This window comes from Myotis nattereri (assembly GCF_964212035.1).
Source record: "Myotis nattereri genome assembly, chromosome: 6".
Lineage (NCBI taxonomy): Eukaryota > Metazoa > Chordata > Mammalia > Chiroptera > Vespertilionidae > Myotis > Myotis nattereri.
Window position 1 is genome coordinate 10391188 of NC_138081.1, and position 20512 is coordinate 10411699.

The window sequence follows — 20512 nt, forward strand, 5'->3', positions numbered from 1 at the left end:
CGTCTCCCCGCAAAGGCACCAGCCCAACTTCCAACTGCCAGCAGCACCTCTTTGCCTGCAAGCTCTGGAGCAGCCCCACCATCCTTCTGTCTCACAAATGCCACCTCCTCTAGGAAGCCTACCCTGATTGCTGAGCCTGCTCAGCTCTGCCCAGATCTGGCTTCCTTCAGCTCGGAAGGAACTCTGTTTCAGACACTTGGCTCAGACCACTGGGCATCAGGAGGTCCGTTTCACATGCTCAAGCTTTAGCTCATCACATGGATTGTATCTCCCTCCCTCCCCAACTTGTGCCACCAAAAGTTTTGGGTTCAAGTCCTGGCTCTCTCACTTAACAGCTGTGCAACCTGGGGCGAATTACTTAACTTCTCTGAGCCTCAGTTTCCTTGTCTGCATTACATCATGGGTGACAGTAATAGAGGCTCACCTCATGCTGGTTTTAAGAAATAAAGGAGACGAGACAGATCAACTCCGGGACAAGATGCCAGCACACAGTGAAGGTAGGAGACAGCTGCGCCCCACAATTGATAACTACGACACGGTCTCCCCAGCCCTGTCCTTCTGGGGTTGGCATCCCCTTCTTCTGGGAGCTGAGCCCACCTGTCCAGCTCTGTGACCCCGGGAGAGGGCGTGTATCGTGTCCCCGCCCGTGACCACGCATGACCCACTGAAGCATGGTCATGAGGGAGAGCCTGGTGCCTCAAGGGCAGGAAGAGGGTCTGAGAGAGCCCGGTCAAGGGGCAGACAAGTACAGGCCAGAGGGAAAATGACAGAAAGCTGCGGCAGGTTTTGAGTCCTGGGTTCCAGCTGTTCCCCAGGCTCTCCTGCCTGCTGTCCTTCCCTTCCTTTGATAATGAGAGAGATTCCAAATCCTTCCCAGAACCCGGCCCCTCTCTTTTCACCCTGGTTCAATCCCTTAAGCTGGTTTCTGTCATTGCCCTCCACCAAGTCCTGGCCTGTGTGAGCCCCCGGGAAACCGTCTCTCCTCTGACTGCCGACTGCCGGCCACAGAAGGCCCGGGACACCCTGATGAGACCGGAGGGGAGGGCTCTCGGAGCCTCTCCCTAATGCTGCTTCCTCACAAAGGATGTCCTAAAAAGACACTGTTGCCCCAAACAGGGCAATTAGTGGTGGAGAAGAATTCCCAGCGCCAGGACCATGGGCCTCTTAGAGGCTGGGCAGGTTTATACCCACAGCATGTTGAGTGTGGGGGGCTGCCTGGGGGAGGGGCTGAGCGTGCACCCTCTGGAGCCCTGATGCCTCAGTGGGGGCTCAGTTGCCCCTCTGCACCCACAGCCACATGTGGCTGGGGGACTCCTTGGAGGCAAGGGCAGGGGCCTCATGGAGCCAGTGGAGGTGGGCGGCTGCTGGCTTCCTGGCTGTGTGGGTATCGTTTTCTCCATCCTTCAGACTGCTCAAGGAAAATTACCTCCCTAATTGGCTCTTCTCTCCAACAAGCTGTAATGAGGCTCAGCTTCATTCCAAGGGTACTTAACCACCCTCTGCCATCACTGAATGCCATCTGCGGCCCTGCCACCGTCCATGCCCATGTCGCAGGGGCCTGAGGGCCAGGGCAGGAGACCCAGGGGTCTCGCCCTGCATTAGTCCCAGCTGTCCAGAGGCACTACCCCCAGCTGAGGGGGACGCAGCCCTGTCCTCAGGGAGCCCCAGTCTGAGGGGACACAGCCCTGTCCTCAGGGAGCCCCAGTCTGAGGGGACACGGCCCTGTCCTCAGGGAGCCCCAGTCTGAGGGGGACCAGCCCTGTCCTCAGGGAGCTCCTGGGATTACAGGAAATATTGCTGATCTCTGGTTCGCTCATCCAATCAGCAAACACTGAGGGAGCTTCACTGCCTGTTATGGCCCGTTTCCAGCCCGGATTCGAGACTCGGCTGTGAGCAGAAGGAGCAGAAGGCCTGCTCGCCTGGCGCTCACACTCCAACAGGAGGGAGTCGCCATCACCTCTTCCCAAGCCTGCGGAGCCCGGGCTTCCAGGCTGGAGCCAGGACTGGGCCACTGGGGGCTGCCTTGCGGGAGGGGCTGGCTGCAGTAAACAGGGTGAAACTCAAGTCCTGTAACAACCCCAAGTGTAAGTAAGGGGTTTCCAACTTCCTCGATGCCAGTTCCAGGCAGTGAGCAGCTCTCCCTCCAAAGGCCATGAGGGGCCTGGCTCCTTCTCTCCCCTAGAGGGAAACACAGCCCACTGTCCCTCAGGCCCAGCCTGGAGCGGCCTCCTCCCCCCACCGCCCACTGGAAACAGCTTAGACACCTGGACACCTTGATGCAAAGGAGGCTGTAAAACTGGTGCCACTGGGCAGCTGCGTGCCCTGGGCCTCCGTTCCATCAGCACACGGAGAGTCCACGGGTCTGAGCTGTCAGCCGGCCGTCTCCTCCAGCGAGACCCGGCCATTCCGCTGGGCAGCCAGCTCCCGGGGCCAAGAATCTCGTCTCCTCTGTCCGCCTCCCCGCCTGACACAGCACTGGCCCTCCAAGTGCCGCTGGGCTCAGGTTGATTCAGAAATAGGAGCTGATTTTTAGGGTCAGTTATCTAGGGAAGCGAAACAAACTCAGTGGCTGAGAAAACAAGCACCATGCTATTTAGTCCCACGCCTGGGGGTCAGCAATTTGGGCTGGGTCCTTGCCTGGGCCCCCTGGTGTGGCTGCAGTTGGAGGCTCGACTGGGGCAGAATGGCTTCAGAGGAACTTGCTCACATGTCTGGAGGTCGGTGTGGGCTGCTGGCTGGACCTTGTCTCCAGTAACTGCAGGGGAGCTCGTCCCTCTAAGGCTCAGGGCAGCAAGACCATGAGAATGGAAGCGCAAGGCCCTTGAGGCCGGGTGTGGCCGTTGCACATCACCTCTGCTGCATTCTGCTGGTCAGACCCGCCAGACCCAAGGGCCGCGGAAATAGACTCCATCCCTTGATGGGCGTTGCAAAGAGTTCGTGGCCATTTAAAATCTGCCATCCTTGTGGTTATCTATTGCTAAATAACAAATGAGCCCAAAACTTAGTGACTTAAACAGTAACATTTCTTTTGTTCATGAATTTTCCACTTGGGCAGGATTTTGTGGGGAGAGACAATCTCTACTTCACCCAGAATCAACTGGGGTGGATCCAAGCCTAGGGGCTGCAATGATCTACATTCACTCAGTCTCGTGTCTGGGGGCTGATGCTGGCTATTGGTGACAGGGGGTCGGGGGAGGAAAGGAGGGATGGAGGCAAGGAGGCAGGGAGGGAGAGAGGGAGAGAGAGAGAGAGAGAGAGAGAGAGAGAGAGAGAGAGAGAGAGAGACCAAGACCCAAGCAGAGTTGTTTTGCAATCTATTGGTGGAAGCAGTCACAAATCTGCCCAGTTTCAAGAGAGGAAATAATCCATGAGAAGTGACCAGGTCTTAGAAGAACTAACATAGAACCAGAAATATTGCTGCAGCCAATTTTGGAAAATACACTCTACCACACACTCCTTGATTCCTCATTCATCCATTTATCGCGCTCCTGCAGCCCACTCGCTGTGGGCCAGGCACGGGGTCAGACCCATGCAACAAATCTCTGCTTCCCAAAGGAAGTGAGTCTCCTCGCCACCCAAACGGGTAGAAGACTGACAGCTTCCCTTCAGAGGCACCATAAGGGCGTCTGAGGCAGATGCCAGCACTGATGTTCGTCACACAAAAGGACAAAGAGAGAGCCTTCATCTCCGCGGGCAGGCATCTCATTAGAACCTAAGAAGGATTTTTCTAGCAAAGATTTATTCTGAGGGACATGCTCTCACTTGCCATTGTCACCTTTCTCCCTTCTTCCCGTGTCTCAGTAGAGGCAGGGGACCTGAGGGGGAGGTGGGCCAGCTCAGGGCCCAGCAAATGTAATGTCATCATGCTCTCGGCTCTTCAGTTTGGATACATGTCTGGGCAGAGCGAGTACTCGCAAAGCTTGGTTGGATTTGAATGCCTAGACTTGCCTTGTTCTCCCACTAGACTATGAACAGCCTGAATCTGAGGCCTTGGCATGTGGCACAGTGCTTTCTGCATAGTATGTGTTTATGTGTGTTTGATGAATGAATGAATGAAAATGAGAAAATTCAATGACTGCTAATTGTGCCCATGTATGTTCTTTTTCTTTTATAGTAAAAGAGTCTGTGTGTGTGTGTGTGTGTGTGTGTATATATATATATATATATATATATAATTATATATATTATATATAATTATATATATAATTATATATTATATATTATATATATTATTATATATATAATATAATTATATATATTATATATAATTATATATATTATATATATATATATATAATTTATAGCTGAACACATAGCAACCTAGAATAAAGCATGCGTTTCCCTCTTTTATAGCCAGAAACGGCCATATAACTAAGTTCTGGCCAATGGCCATGAAAAAAGTATGGTGTATGTTAACTTCCAGGTCATATCTTTAAAAGAAAGAACCAAGCCCTCTCTTGCCTTTTCCCCTTCCCTCCAGCCGAAATGCGGTGTGCTGGGGACATCTTGGAACCTATGGACAAGAGAATACCCCAGGCGAGATGAAGCAACAAGGATCCTGGAACCCTGCATCTTGAACCTGCCATCCCAGCCCTTGACTACTTATACTCAGACTGTTATGTGTGAGAGAAATACATTTCTATTAAATTTAGCCACTGTTGTCTGGGGTCTCTGTTAGAGCATCTGAATCTCTATCCTAAATCAATACAGCAAGAAGGTAAACACATGCATGAGTGAGTTAATGAATAAGTGGATGATCGATTGAGTGAATGTCTAACTTGTTGCTGTTATGGTGACAACAAAACACATAATACCTCATTTATAAAGCTTTAACTGTTGTGACGCCTGTTTATTTAATGAGAAGTGTGGAGGGGTGGATTCAACAGCTCAACAGTCCTCAAAGAACCCCAGGTTCATTCCACCTTTTTGCTTCACCATTTTCGGTGTTGGTTTTTATCCTTGGGCCTGGTGCCAGGAGGCCACCACAGTGGGCTACCACTGCTCCGGACATCACACCTCACACAATCATGCCCACGGGCAGGAACCAGGGTGAGGGCCTTGGAGGTAAGACAGGGCCATCCTCCTGAGTTTCCTTCTTCCCCCAGAGCCCCCACCAGATTTCATCAGATCTTATTATCATAACTGGGTCACATGGGCCAGCTCTAGCTGCAAGGGAGGCTGAGAAATGAGTGCCTCAGTTATACAAGCTCTGGAGTGGGAGGGGGACAAAAATAGTAGGGAGTGACGGTGGCGTTAGTAACCGACGGTGTCTGCCACAGTGACTAAGAGGGTGAATGAATGAATGAATGAGTGAATGAACGAATGGATACTGTTTGGTAAAAATGCAAAATCCCCCCTGCCCTAGTAGTTAAAAGAACTCCCAGGGTTGGGATCCGGGAAGAGAGAAGGAGACAGTGGAGGGAAAGGGATGGAGAGTCTCCTGGGGGTTAGAGGCAAGAAGGAGGTCAGAGTCCTTGGGGTCATGGTGGGTGGTGAGGAAGGTGGGCTCAGAATGGACTGGATGGATCCAGGAAGGATAGGGCATCCGGAAGTTGGGCAGAGAGACCAACAGGGCAATAGGGGAGAAGGAGAAACCCACTTTGGCCTGAAGAGGATGCCATTTCTAGAAAAGGGAACAGGACTTGATCAACCTAAGAACCTGGGCAGGGCCAGTGGGGACGGGCAGTGGCCCGCAGATTAAAAAGTGTTATGGGAATCCATCTTCTGCTAACCCAGGGATTCAAGCATAAAACTGGTTTTGGCTGTTAGTGATGGCTCCTTGTGCCAAATCCTTCACCCTCATAACAAATAAAAACACAGAATACTGGAAGTCAGAGCTTCAGGGCCCTAAGGAAATCATTTCGAACTCAAACTCCTTCCATTCTGCAGGTGAAAGACTGAGGTCCAGACACAGGAACAAAAGGAAGTCCGTGGCAGAGTCTGGACCAGAGCAGGCGCTGGGCCCTGAGTCTGTGCCCCTCCCATTGGGCATTACACTCTTTCTCAAGGCAGAACCATGCCTCTGTGGAGTGACGGCCTGGGTTTCCGCAGCCCATTCTGGGATGTTCGGGGTGCAGAACAGAGCCTCCGTCCCCGTTTTGTCACTGCCTTACCCTCACCATCACACAGGATGCAGAGGGTTTGGAGGGGACGTAGCTGGCCAATGGGGAATGACCTGTCTGCAAAGTGCTGAGCTCCTGGTCACCGGCAGTCCCAGCAGGACTGGGGGAAGACAGCAGGGAGGACCCTGGCCAGCCATTGGAGGGCATGGCCAGGGGTTCCCTTCAATGGTGAAACCCTTGGCAACGTCTTCAGACTGACCAGCCAAGAAGGGCCAGGCCCTGCTCAGGTCTGGAGGCAACAGACACCTCTGCCAGCCCCACTGTTCCCATGGTGACAGGTGCGGGGAGATGGGGGGAGAGGTATGGAGGCCTCTAAAGGCCCCAGGCAGGCCGTCGTGGCTCAGTGGTTGAGCATCAACCTATGGACCAGGAGGTCACAGTTTGATTCCTGGTCAGGGCACATTCCTGGGTTGCAGACTCAATCCCCAGTGGGGGGACGTGCAGGCGGCAGCCAGTCAATGATTCTCTCTCATCATTGACTAGGGGCCCGGTGCACGAAATTCATGCATTGGGTGTGTGTGTGGGGGGGAGTGTCCCTCAGCCCAGCCTGCCCCCTCTCACATACTGGGAGCCCTCAGGCGTTGACCCCCATCACCCTCCAATCGCAGGATCGGCCCCTTGCCCAGGCCTGACGCCTCTGACAGAGGTGTCAGGCCTGGACAGGGGACCCTCATTTCCCCCCATCACTGGTTCTGCCCCCAGCCCAGGCGTCAGGCCTGGGCAGGGGACCCCCAGACCCCTCCGATTGCTGGCTCTGCCCCTTGCCCAGGCCTGATGCTTCGGCCAGAGGCATAGACCCCCATCACCCTCCGATCACCTAATCGGCCCCTTGCCCAGGCCTGACGCCTCCACCGGAGGTGTCAGGCTTGGACAGGGGACCCCCATCTCCCCCCGATCACTGGCTCTGACCCCCGCCCAGGCCTGAGGCCTCTGGCCCAGAAATCATGCCTGGGCAGGGGACCCCCATCTCCCTCTGATCGCTTGCTCCACCCCCCGCCCAAGCCTGACGCCTCTGACCCAGGCTTCAGGTCTGGGCAAGGGGACCATCATATCCCCCCAATCCCCGGCTCTGCCCCCCCAGCTCTCCGCGGTTGCAGGCTCCGCCCCTGCCCAGGCCTAACTCCTCTGGCCTGAGCGTCCAGCCCGGGCAGCGGGGACTCGCAGCTGCAGTGGCCCGTGATCGTGGCCTCCGCTTTAGGACCAGGCAAGGGACCCCTAGCTCCTGGGACTGCCAGCTTCGACCGTGCCCAGCTCCCATCGCTGGCTCCACCCCTACTTCCTGCTATCACTGGCCAGGGCGGCAAAGGCACCTGATTCTCCGATCATGGCTCGGGGGCAGGGCAAAGGCGGCCCCAGGGCCGCCTTTGCCCTGCCCCCACAGCTCTTAGCTCCCCCCTGGGTTTCAGATCACTGTCAGTGGCAGGGGGCTTCTTCCTGCTTTCCCTTTCGCCTCCCTGCATTGTGCCTACATATGCAAATTAACCAACATCTTGTTGGCAGTTAACTGCCAATCTTAGTTGGCAGTTAACTGCCAATCTTAGTTGGCAGTTAATTTGCATATAGCCCTGATTAGCCAATGAAAACGGTAGCGCTGTACGCCAATTACCATTTTTCTCTTTTATTAGTGTAGATGTTTGTCTCTCGCTCTCTCTCTCTCTCTTCCTCTCTGAAATCAATAAAAATATATTTTAAAATAATAAAGGCCCTGGAGCAGGGTGCAGTCAGGGCAGGAAGGAGGGCGCCACTTCCTCAGTCAGGCCCGTCACCCAGGCTGAGGAGCAGGACTGAGGTCAGAGACCTGGACCCCGCGCCACCCCACAGTCACCACTCCACAGGCCCGAAGTCTGCACGCCTCCCCCAGAGTCCCGGCGGGAGGGAATCCTGGGGTGTGGGGGTGGAAGATCGAGCCACCTCTGCTTCTCAAGTTTTATTTTTATTTTTTTATTTTTTATTTTTTTAAAAATATATTTTATTGGTTTTTTACAGAGAGGAAGGGAGAGAGATAGAGAGTTAGAAACATCGATGAGAGAGAAGCATCGATCAGCTGCCTCCTGCACATCTCCCACTGGGGATATGCCCGCAACCCAGGTACATGCCCTTGACCGGAATCGAACCTGGGACCCTTCAGTCCGCAGGCCGACGCTCTATCCACTGAGCAAAACCGGTTTTGGCATGCTTCTCAAGTTTTAGACAAAGAAAAGCCCATGGTCCCATCTTAGGGGGAGGGGAATGGGGACTTTCCTCATCTCAAGTTGTCCCCACTTCTAGACCCAGGCCGAAGGGGGTGAAGGAACATCCCTGAGTCCCAGTACAGGCCTCACCCCAGGAGCTGGTGTCTGGTCAATGGCCTCCTGGGAACCTTCCGGGTTTGCTGGGCCACCCCCACCATCCGGAGAGAGGGGCCATGGGAGCCATTGATGCCTCCGGGAGCCATGGAGGGCAAGACTCCCCTCTGGTCCATCCCCATAGCTGCCACGGTCTACCCCTGTCCACCTGCGGCCTCCCCTGACCGGCAGCGTCCTCCCTGCAGACTGCTGGCCTCGCCTCCTCTGGATTTGGCTCTGCCCCATCCTGACATCCACCCCATCCTGCCAAGATCTCCCGCCCCAGAACTCTCAGCCAGGCTCCCGGGGGCGGCGCTGCTGGTGTGCAGCAGGCTGCCCACCGCTGGGCACGGAGCCCAGGCCTGGAGCCCACCGCCCGCCAGCCTCAGCCTCTGCATCCGGATCTGTGCCCACACCCGGACTGGGCACCCCGCTGAGACTCAGGCTTGCCTCCTGGCAGGGGAAGGGCTAGTTCAGGGATTGGGGTGTGGAGAGGGAGCAAGTTGACTAGCTCCCACTTAGATCTGGGTAATGGGGGTCCCAGTGTTGGGGCGGGGGACAGAGACAGACACAAACAGAAACAGGGCTGTGCCACCCGGGTTGCCATTTATTCTTTTGAGGGGGCCCCTTCCTTGTATTGCTGAAGAACACCCCACCCCTCATTTCACTGATGCCCGGAGCTAGAAGAACCTTCAAGTTCAAACCTCCCCATCCCCTCCCCAGTTACAGGGAAACCGAGGCCCAGATGGGGCTGACGTATTTGAGGTCACAAGCCTGAGTTTGGGTCCAGGCTCAGCCCCTCTCTCGCCCGTGGAATCAGGCCCCTTCGCTGGCCCTGGTCTTGGGGCAGAGATCAGCAGAGACTTGGATGCTTGTAGTCAGGAGTCTGAGAGGTTCCAGGGGCTTTCTGCCTCCTGGGTTGGGGAGGAGTCTGGGAAGGGCCCAACCACAGTTTCTGCCCCCCCCCGCCCTCCCCCCCCCGCCCTCCCCAGGCTAAAGAGACCCGCCCTCCCGGCTCCCACCTTGGCTCTGAGCAGGCGTGAGACCTCACTAAATGGCCCTCACAGGGGCCTTCCATGCCACGGGTGTCCCAAAGCGGACATGCAACCCACTCCCACGTGTGCATGCCGACGCACGTGCTCCCACACTCCCACACACAGGGGCCAGTGTTCATGTGTGTTCCGGAGACGGCGTTATTCCCCTTGGATTTTCTTATTCCAAACTCGGCTATACATCCTCACCCCCTCATCCCTGACCAGAGCAACCCAATTCCTCTCCTCATCCCCATTGTCTGAGCCTTTGTATTGGAATAAATCAGCAGGTGAGATTTTAAGGTCGAAGTTCAAAGCCTTTCCCAGGCTCTGTGATGTGTAGTTATAAAAATAATGCTAAGGGAAAAAAACGTGACCTTTATTTCTAATCTATAGTCCTGGATGGCTTCTGGCTTTTCTTTTCTAAGAGAATAGATTTATTTCGTGGTTATTAAAAATAATACGTGTGAGTCAGGAGCACCTGACATTTCACCAGAGATAATTACGGATAACCCAGTGAATGATCCTCTAGATCAGTGGCTCTGAACCGTGGCTGCACATTAGAATCACCTGGGAGTCTTTTTTAAAATCCTGATTTCTGGGCCTCGTCCTCTGGAAATTCTGTTTCTTTGTTACTAATGTTGTGGCCCCACCCCATAACAAAGAAACAGAATTTCCGGAGGATGAGGCCCAGAAATCAGGATTTTAAAAAGATTCCCAGGTGATTCTAACGTGCAGCCAAGGCTGAGAACCGCTGGTCTAGATTGAAAAGCATTCACATGTTCACGTGCACGCACAGGTATTTCTAATATAATAATGAGGCAGTCACAGGCCTGCTTTTTTTGGATCTGCCTTTCTCTTTGCACAGTACACTGTGGGCACCTCTCAATGGCTTAGACCAGGGGTCCTCAAACTTTTAAACAGGGGGCCAGTTCACTGTCCCTCAGACCGTTGGAGGGCCGGACTATAGTTTTAAAAAAAAACTATGAACAAATTCCTATGCACACTGCACATATCTTATTTTGAAGTAAAAAAACAAAACGGGAACAAATACAATATTTGTATTTGCATGTGGCCCGCGGGCCGTAGTTTGAGGACCCCTGGCTTAGAGCATTGGTCGGCAAACTGCGGCTCTCGAGCCACATGTGGCTCTTTGGCCCCTTGAGTGTGGCTCTTCCACAAAATACCGACTTCTGCACATGGGCCACGAAGTTTCAATCACACTGTACGCGCGCGCCCACACGTGGTATTTTATGGAAGAGCCACACTCAAGGGGCCAAAGAGCCGCATGTGGCTCGCGAGCCGCAGTTTGCCGACCACTGGCTTAGAGACACCCTCTGCACAGACACTTAGCCTCTGAGCCTCCCTGCACGTGTTCCCCTCTACTTCTCACTACGCCGCAGGTGACAGTGAGTTGGCGGTGGTTCTGGGAGGACACTGGGACCCTGAGCGCAGGCCTGTGCTTGGGCAGCAGGAGTATGGGATGTGAGTGCCCTCGGCTGAGCTGTGGCCAGCCTCGTGGGGCCTGAGAGAAACAGGAAGCTCAACACATTTTAAGACCAAAACTGCCAACAAGACAGGGCCAGGGCCTCAGGGCAGGGTTTGCATTCAGGGCGGCTGCCAGGCTGACCCCAGAGCAGGGGACACGCTGGGTCCAGCAGGGCTGCGTGCCCAGGGAAGACGAACTGGGAGCAGGGGTTTGTTCGACAAGCAGTTTGGAGGGATGCTCCCCGCCAGGGTCAGGGTGACCTTGGGGAGGAGAGTTTCAACCTTTTTCATGGGCTTATTTATAACCAGCCTCTTTCTTAAAAGGTGTTACAGTCGCTTTCCACAAAGGACACATGCAAAAAGGTCAGGCGGCTAGAAATAGAAAATTCGGACCGGGGACATTTTCCATCCGGAGGGGGAGCCACGCCAGAGAGGCCCTGCTTCTGCAGCCCCTGGTGAGCCGGTGAGGAACCGGGGAGGGCAGGAGGGAGAGGAGGCCTGGCTGGAGAACGCACACCAGGAGCCACGCATCTTCCCCTTCCTGATTGTATGGGTTTGGGTAAGCGCCTGTTTCCTCCTCTGCAAACATGAAAATAAAAACATCTGAGTCATTGTGACACCAGACTCTGTTCCTGTCAGTTACCTGACCCACCTGTGTGGCCCACCGGGGGGCCTGCCCGTGGCCGGGGTCATTTTCGTGGCACACACACGGCACCACTGTGCCCTGAGAATGGATGGTCATGGAGGGGGTGAAAGAGGGAAAAACCAAGGAGGTGCATTTATGGGGCCTGCCAGCCCCCTGCCCTCCTGAGGGGGGCCCACCCACAGCCTTTCTAGAAGCATCAGCTGTGTTATATATCTGTGACCGCTTCTTCTTATCCAGCTAATTGGACCAGGGGTGGCACCTGACCCAGGGGTAGCCAATCAACAGGTCGCCCAATGATACATGTATGATGGCACGAAACGGTGGCCAGTCCCGTGGGGCCCTTCTCGAGCGAGGCTGAGGCCGTGTGTGCTGGGAGCTGCACTGGAGGCTGTGAGGGAGGCCAGAGCTGGCGAGGCCGTGGCCCGGGAAAGCTGAGGTCAGGAAGGGGCAAACACGGTGAGCCAGGAGAGGGCTGTGTGGGCAACAGCAGCAGGCACTGGGAAGTGGCTGAGTCACGCCAGGGTGGTCATTGCTCCTCTGACACACTGCCCCAACCTCGGGGATTTAAACAGCAGCTATTTTGATTATATCCCATGACTCAGGTCAGGCATTTGGGCCGAGCATGCTGGGAGATTCTTCTGTGGCACATGGCCCCGACAGAGGTGGGCAGCCGGAGGGCAGGCTGGACCCTCCGGCCTAGCCCGCCTTTGCTCCCGTGTCTGGTGCTTTGGGGGGATGACTGGGAGGCTGGGCTCAGCTGGAACGGTCCCCTGGCGCCCCTCGTGTGGCCTCCCCCGCAGGTCAGTTTTTGGGGAGGTGGGCCTACGACCTGGTGACTCAGAGTTCCCAGGGAGGACGCTCCAAGAGGCGAGCTGAAACTGCACGGCACCTTCAGCACAGAACGTCGAATTCTATAGGCCAAGCAAGTCGCTGTGGGCGACCCAGGGTCAAGGGGAAGGGAACTAGACTCCTCCATCTCTAGGAAGAACAATGCAGAATCTGCGTCCATCTACACTCTGCGTGTGCGGAGGCATAAACTCCTAAAGCTACCGAATCCAGACGCCCCATCTGGTTCCAGGCCCCGTCCCTGCCACGCCTCTCGTGTTTGGGTTTCTGAGAGCATCTGCCCCCCTCACTACACACAGCCTCACAACGATGCTGCCGTCCGTGAGTGGGTTTGAGAGGGTCTCTCCTCCTGGTACCCACTGAGCCAATCCAACCTGTGGTGGGTCCCAGGCTCTAGAAGAGGAATCCTAGGTGTGGCAGCAAGAAGTGACCCAAGGTGTGAGCGGATGAAGATGGGGAGAGAGCCGCTAGCCTGTCACCTTTCTGAGTCTCCGTTTCCGCATCTGACACATGAAAGTGGAGCTGTTTGCTCTCCCTCCCTGAGTCATCCTAACTGAGTCACTCGAAAGACTCCTCCTGTCATTTGCCTGCCCTCTCAGTAGTTCATATCGTGGTGCCCATGCCCGTGATTGGGGGTCACTTCACAAACCTTCATGGGAGGGTGCCTGTCCCCCATCACTACCTGCCTCCATGACCTTGGCAAGCGATTTCTCCCCAGGAAAACATAGTGGGAGGTGGTTGAAATAATTGGCTTTTAAGGACCTCGCAGCTCTGAAATTCTAGGATTCTGAGAGGCTGGGGGAGAGGGAAAGGTTGGCGCAGTATGACTTGGGGGCAAAGGGGCAGCGAACAGGCAACGAGTAAGGGAGGCAGCCCCGGGTGGAGTGCAGGGTGGGGTTTATGGCCCAGGGTAGGAGCACAGACTATGAGGGGAGCAGGAGCGTGTGTGTGTGTGTGTGTGTGTGTGTGTGTGTGTGTGTGGTGGGGGAGGGTGGGCTGGGGGGGGGGACGACTTGGGAGCTGGGGAGGGAAAGGGCGAAGTGAGTACTAGTGGTTGACCAACGTGATCCGCCTTCTTGTCTGTTTCCCGCTTCCTTGAAGCTTCGAAGATTTTTTTACCCTCTAGGCCTTTGCACATTCTGTTCCCTCTGCTTGGAAGACCCCTTCTGCCCCAGTAGCCTAACTCGAATCATTCTTTAGTTCTCTCCTAAATGTCTCTTCTTTAGAGTTTTCCCTGAAGCCCCAACCCAAATAAGAACATCCCCTTACCTTCCTTCCCAGCATCAGTGTTCCTTCCTGGCCCCAGCTGTCTTCCTAATGACCCATTTCCTGGTGTGTTATCAGCCCAGTGTCCATCTCCCCACTACCCAGGAGCTCCCAGGGAGGCAGGACTTGGCTAGCACCTGCTAAAGGAACGAGTGGATGAGGACGGCCAGACTCACTGGGTTAGAGGCCACACAGGTCCCCATCGTCTGGGCGGCAGAACAGGATCCATGGCAGCAGGTGCCAAAGAGAAAAAGGGCTTCCCCAGTGGCCGGAGAGGAGCCCCGGCCTCTCCCCTGCGCCCCCCCGCCCCCCGCCGCCCCAGCCTGGCCGGCTCGCTCACACATGCCGCCAACACACAGCCTGAGCCGAGCTCTAGAACTGCAGCTTTATTGAAACAACCGCGTCCGCAACTAGAGGTTACATTGGGGGTTTGGGGGTGAAGGAGACAAAGGGGGGGCAGAGGCTGGGTGGAGACGGAGAGCAAGGCAAAGGGGTGAGGACGGGGTCGTGTGACTGTACAACCCCAGTACCTTCCCCCGCTAGTGAGGGTCTCCTGTTGTGCTTTGACCTTGGTGGTGGGTGGGCCTGGGCATGGGGGGGGGCTTCTCTTCCAAGTTCATGAGGCCTCAGGGCTGGAGCAGCCCCCTCCTCCGTCCTTTCTCCTGGGGGGGGGGGGTGAAGGCCTGCTGGGATGGCCACCCTGGGCAGGAAGGGTGCTGGAGACCATGGAGGCAGAGGAGCCCCAGAACTGGGCTGAGAGATGATGTGGGTGGCTGGGGGATGCCAGGAGGGAGGGCGTCCAGTAGGGCTCCTGGGAAATGAATGTGGGGACGTGAGGGAAAGGGTGGCGGCGGGCAGGTACCATCTCTCTGGGCCTCCACTGACTCACCTGCACAGTGGGGACACGGGGTTCAGTGGTCTCTGGCCCCTTCCAGCCCTAAGGGTCAAAGGTCTCCAGGGAAAGCGGTCCTTCTGCCCCAGCAACTCTCTCTCTCTCTCTCTCTCTCTCTCTCTCTCTCTCTCTCTCTCATACACACACACACCCTTACACACACCCACCCTCACACACACACACACCCTTACACACACACACACTCTCACACACACACACCTTTACACACACACACCCTCACACACACCCACCCTCACACACACACACACCCTTACACACACACACCCTCACACACACACACACCCTTACACACACACACACTCTCACACACACCCCCACACACACACCCTCACACACACACACCCTTACACACACACACCCTCACACACACACACACCCTTACACACACACACACTCTCACACACACCCCCACACACACACCCTCACACACACACACCCTTACACACACCCACCCTCACACACACACACACCCTTACACACACACACACTCTCACACACACCCCCACACACACACACACCCTTACACACACACACACTCTCACACACACCCCCACACACACACACCCACCCTCACACACACACACACCCTTACACACACACACTCTCACACACTCTCTCACACACACACACCCTCACACACACTCACACACACGCACCCTCACAACACACACACTCTCACACACACACCCTTACACAAACACCTTCTCACACACTCACTCACACTCAGATACACACGTAACACTGATTTAACAGAGCGGAGGTGCTTACCCTGCCTTTGGAAATGGGAAGGGCCCCCTTAAACCCAGAACCTCAACCTGTTTCACCCACCTGTTCCTGGAGACAGACACGGGAAACACCCCCGTCCCCTTGGCCTGTCCAGGGAGAAGAAAACCGGGACTTGCCCCTGCTCCCCAGGCCCTCCTGGCCCTGAGGGGAAGTCGACAGGATGACGACCCAGGACACCCTGACCTTCATGCCCAGGCCGGGCTGTGTGAAGGCGGAGGGGCAGAGGGGAAGCAGTCCCTCTGTCTGAGGACGCGGGGCGGGCGGGCTGCTGCTAAGCCGGTGTGGGCAGGAGGAGGCAGCCTCTAGGCGGCACCCAGGCCCGAGCCGGGGCAGGGGGGAATGTGGCCTGGGTGAGAGGCCAGAATTTGGGACAGGGAGATGGTACCTCTCCCAGGGCAGGGCCCAGACACTCGGAGACAGGGCAGTGTGACCAAGCTCCTCCCGGCTCCCTGGCAGGAGGCCCAGGGGCAGTAGCCAGTGGGCCGACACCCCCAGGGCTGTAGCACTGCCTTCCTGGGCTAGCTCCACTCCACCGGGCTCTGTGACCTGGGCCAGGCCCTCCCGCCGGGCTTCGCCTCCTCAGACACGGACAGCCTGGACAGGGCTTTCAGGAGCACAGGGAGAGGAGGACAAGTGGGAAAGTGGTCGAGGGGGGAGCATCCCAGCAGAGGGGTTTGGTTCGCGGGCCTAGCTCGGCACCCAGGGGGCTGTCCAACAGTCCCAGCAGGACAACAGGGCTGAGGCGCCCTCTCCTACCCGTGCAGCACCTGGCCCAGGAGTGCCTTTCTCCCCAGACACCCACCCCTGCAGGTGGGTGGAGGGGCCCTGACGCCCTGAGAGCTAACCCTGCACTCCCAGTTTTAAGGCCACAACAAGCCTCAGCCACCCGGCCCCAGAGGGGAGACGGCCATGGGGAGATGCTGGGTCCAGCCAGCCTGTTCTCCCCTGGGCTGCGTCTTCATGGGCCACCTACCAACACACAGACGCCGACATCCACAGGCACACAAACATACACAACACAGGGACACTGACACAGGGGGGCTGACACACACGCTATAAGTTACCCAGAGACACACAAAGGCACTCATTCCTTGCAGACCTCCTGGCACAACACTAATGCACAGAGACTAGCTCCCCCTGGGCACTCACAGGACACCCACATCCCCACATCCCCACATCCCCAGCAGGCCAGCTGCACACACACACACACACACACACACCTCACCCCTGCACGCGAGGACCAGGGACCTCAGTGCCTCACTCAGGCACACTGGTGGCCTGGGCCAGCGGCCTCAAGTCAGGGCTGCCCGGGCCGTGCCATCTCCCTCAGCAGTGCGCCCTGTCACTGCCCTGCCTTGCACTCTCTGTCCATGTCACCAGGTCCCCTCTCCAGACCAGAAACCCAGGGCCGCGTGTGTGCAGTTCCGTTCAGCTGACGTATGTCAAGCACCTTTTCTGCACCGGACGCTATGGATGTGGAGGGGAACATAGGACAGTCCCCCTCGTGGACAGCCAGGGCAGGGACAGGTGTGTCCAAAGGCCGTCTGAGGGAAGTAGGCTTGGGGCCAGGGGGCAGGAGAGGCAGCACTGGCAGGTGGAAGGCCAGGGCTCCCAGTCTTAGGTCCCCCTGAGGAGCGTCCCAGCGTTTCCGATGCCAGGCCGCGTGCCAGTCAGTGAAACCAGGACCTCGGGGTGTACTCAGCACTGCTGCCTCCCAGACTCTGCTGGCTCGGACCTGGCCCCAGGCCTGGGAGGCTCTGTTGGTATATTCCGTCCACTGGGCAACGCCCACTGAGGATTTCCAGGGCAGGCCCACCGTGCCGGCCAGAGGTTGGGATGGGGTGGGGCGGGATTGGAAGGCTCAGAGGAGGAGCTCACAGTCTAGTTGGGACCACAGACCCTGCGCAGATGGGACCGTTAAGGAACAATACCCGCACGCGTGATGGCAGCGTGTTCTGGGGAACTGGAGCCACTCATTTCGGACAGAGGCCTTGGCGGGCCAGGAAGGCAGCCAGGCTGGTTGGTATCAGGAGACCCCGCTCTGGCCCTGGCCCGGCGCCCACCCGCTGTTGGTGATGATGGTATCAGGCCTGGCAGAGCAGTGAGACAGGCAGCGTTTGCCCCTGGCGTCACTGCCTCTTCCCTGCAGCTGCCCCCACCAATACTCCAGGAGAAGCCCCTTCCGCAGGCGCTTGCATGCCAACAGGGTCATCTGTCAGCTCCTTGCCGTTCAGAGGGTGAAAGGTAGACATTCAGGCGATGGCAGGCAGCGCGAGGCGACAGAATAGGGCTAGAGCGGTCCACATGGCTCGCACCCCATAGCGGTCCCGTCACTCCTGAAGGTGGGCATGCACGCGGACGCACACAGGCCCTCACGGGGGTGAGGTGCAGACCCAGCCTCACACACAGACACGTCTTACTGCACACGCAGACTCATACTTGCACACACTCGCGCCAGAGATGTACCCACAGAGCCACACAGACACACGGGCCCACACACATACGCACACATGCACACCCAGAGACACATGCACACATGAGTGAAGACTCATCCTGGAAGGGGCCTCAGGAGTGATGCTGAGGAAAGGTCTAGATCCCGTCATGCCCAACTCGGGCTCCGACCCAGGGCCCAAGGACCGGAGCCCTTTCCCAGCTGGGGCATGAGCTCAACGCCCAGGGAACAGCATGACCAGCAACTGCCCCGGCCCCAGCCTATAAGGCCCCCCTCCTTCACCGGCCCTGGCTGGGACAGGAACAGCCCACGGGACGCCCTACACACCCTCCCGTCCAGGGCAACCCCTCGTGCCACGTACATAAGAAAGGCAGGCTCCACTCCACTGCCAAGATCAGTGTCCGACATGGGGACGCAAAATCGTGAAGCAGGCCTTCTCTGCCCCTTTCAGAGTCAAGCCTCACCCCAGTCGGGCCTGGCCACCACTCCCCTGGCCTCGGAGATGCGGCTGGGGTGAGGGTAGGCCAGCCTGCTGGGTGGGGACTGAGCGCTCAGGAATCCAGATGCTTCAAGGCAGGGGTAGAGGTAGTGGAGGGGAGGGGTCAATCTTCAGACTGCCAGGCCCAAGAACCCCATGCCGGGTCCCTTCAAATGGGGCACTGGAGGGAGGGGGGATACGACATCCCAGGAATCAGGTCAGGGGATCTGGGGGACCTGGGGTCTCCACCTTCTGGCCCTTGCCCGGGGAACAGAGTTGCAAGCAGCAGGGTCTCATCTTCCTTGTCCTCTGCACTGGGCATTCACAGAGCTCACAAAGTCTCCCCACCGCACCCCGTCCCCTTTAACTGACCCCAGCCTCCCCCCTCCCAGGGAGTCCCAGAGTCCGGGCAAGGCAGGGCTCCTGTGCCGGCTCCCTTCCTGGTAAAGCCATGGGTTGGAGCTCAGCCTGAAGTTAGAGACGGGCGAGGGCAGACACACCGCAGGTGCAGCCAGGACAAGGCCGCGTGGCGCCGAGGTCCCTGGGGCGGCAGACACCGTTCAGTGCGCCCCCGTCTCTGCGGTAAAGAAGGTGCCGGCTGGCAGGTCGGATAGAAACTTGTGCTTTAATATATCTCTGTGTGAGCGTGGGCGTGAGTGTGCGCGTCTGCAGGGCCTCCGTGGGGCCGCTGTCCTTGTTCTCTGCTCATCCTCGCAGCCAACGGAGGCCCCTCCCTGTGGGCCGCCCCTGCCCCGGGCACCCCGGCTGGCAGAGGTCAGTCTTTGGTACGATGCAGACACTTTGGTGTGCCAGGGGCGGGGTGGGGGGCCGCGCAGCTCTCATCATCTCTGCAGCGCCAAGAGGAAGATGGCCACGGGCCCCCAGAGCTGTGGGCGGGGCCGGTGGGGCGCTCCACTGCCGGGCATCACCACCACTGCGACAGGAGAGAGGGAGACAGCCAGGCGCCGGTCAGCCCGGAGGACCAGGGAGCCGCAGGCAGGCGGGTGGCTGTGGGAGGGCCTGTTACTTTCCCCCTCTCTCTGGGGGCCTGAAGCAGACATGGCCCTCATGCACATAGACACACAGCAGCACGGACTTGAGGTGTGTGGTGCGGGAGTTAACTCAGCCTGCGGGGGTCCGGGTCCTGGCTGTGTGGCTAAGACATGGACGTTCACTGGACCTCAGTGGGGCTCCGTTTTCTCATCTGTAAAATGAGTCTAATACTAAGAGCCACCCCAGAGGACTGCTTTGAGGACTGAATGAGCTCATGCCTGTACAGGTTTTTGTATCTTGCCTGGTACATAGTGATTGCTCAGTAAACCTGAGCTGTTATGATTGCAAACATCTGGCCCCCGGGGGGAGCACACGCTCACATCTGGATCCACGCACACAGATACATGAAGATAGCACAGGAGGCGCTGTGGTACGAAGACAGCCAAGCACTCACAGGAGGGCAGGGTCTGGTCTAACTGTCCCACACACCCCACAGCCTGAGCCCGGCTGGAGCCTGCGTGTGCACCTCGTCACTGACACACACAGCTGTCACCCAGCCTCTCCTCCCCCTGACACAGGTGCCCACCCCCAAAGCCTCCCCCAGACTCATCCCCCTTTCAATCATCACCTTTATTGGGATCTATCTGCTTCCGGGGACACTCTCCCTTCTTCAGTGTGACATCGTCTATGGCGATATCTCCCAGGTAGCCTGAGCCTCGAACCCCCTCAAAAATAATCTGGGGTGGGGTCAGAGAGCAGGGAGCAGAGGTTAGGGAGGTTCTGCAAGACAGACTGCCCGCCCCCCCATCCCCACACCCTGCTGCTTTCCGCATCAGCTCCCAGGACTCCCAGGAACAACACGGGCCTTCCGAAGTGATTCCGCCCAGAGCACCCGTCCAGGGGCTGGGAGTGCCTGAGAGGGGCTTGGGCCGGCAGACTCACCTGGAAGGGCCCGCTGGGGTTGATGGGCACGTGGGCCTGCTGCCACACGTTGCCCTTATTGCCACTGAGGGACCACGCGTGCGTGTCCAGGGCTCCTTTGTTCCGAGACCGGACCAGGAGGTTGAGGGAGCCTGCGGTGGGCATGAAGAGGGGGGCCAGTGAGGTCTGGACAAGGGCACCCTTCGCCCCCACCACTGCCCGCAGCACGGCCCCTGTCGGACGGGC

At 57.4% G+C, this 20512-nt stretch overlaps 1 protein-coding gene across 2 annotated transcripts in view; it reads right to left on the bottom strand.

The window, feature by feature from the left end:
- Positions 1-18958: 18958 nt before the first annotated feature.
- MDGA1 (MAM domain containing glycosylphosphatidylinositol anchor 1) overlaps positions 18959-20512 on the bottom strand; it is a gene marked incomplete at its 5' end in the record, with an annotated part of 50487 nt that continues 48933 nt past the window's right edge. For both annotated transcript variants that reach the window (XM_081094438.1, XM_081094437.1), the window contains 3 exons: positions 18959-19286; positions 19974-20082; positions 20288-20418. In XM_081094438.1, the coding sequence (XP_080950564.1) occupies positions 19195-19286; positions 19974-20082; positions 20288-20418 (332 nt within the window). In that variant the 3' untranslated portion in view covers positions 18959-19194. The remainder of the gene's footprint in view (positions 19287-19973; positions 20083-20287; positions 20419-20512) is intronic.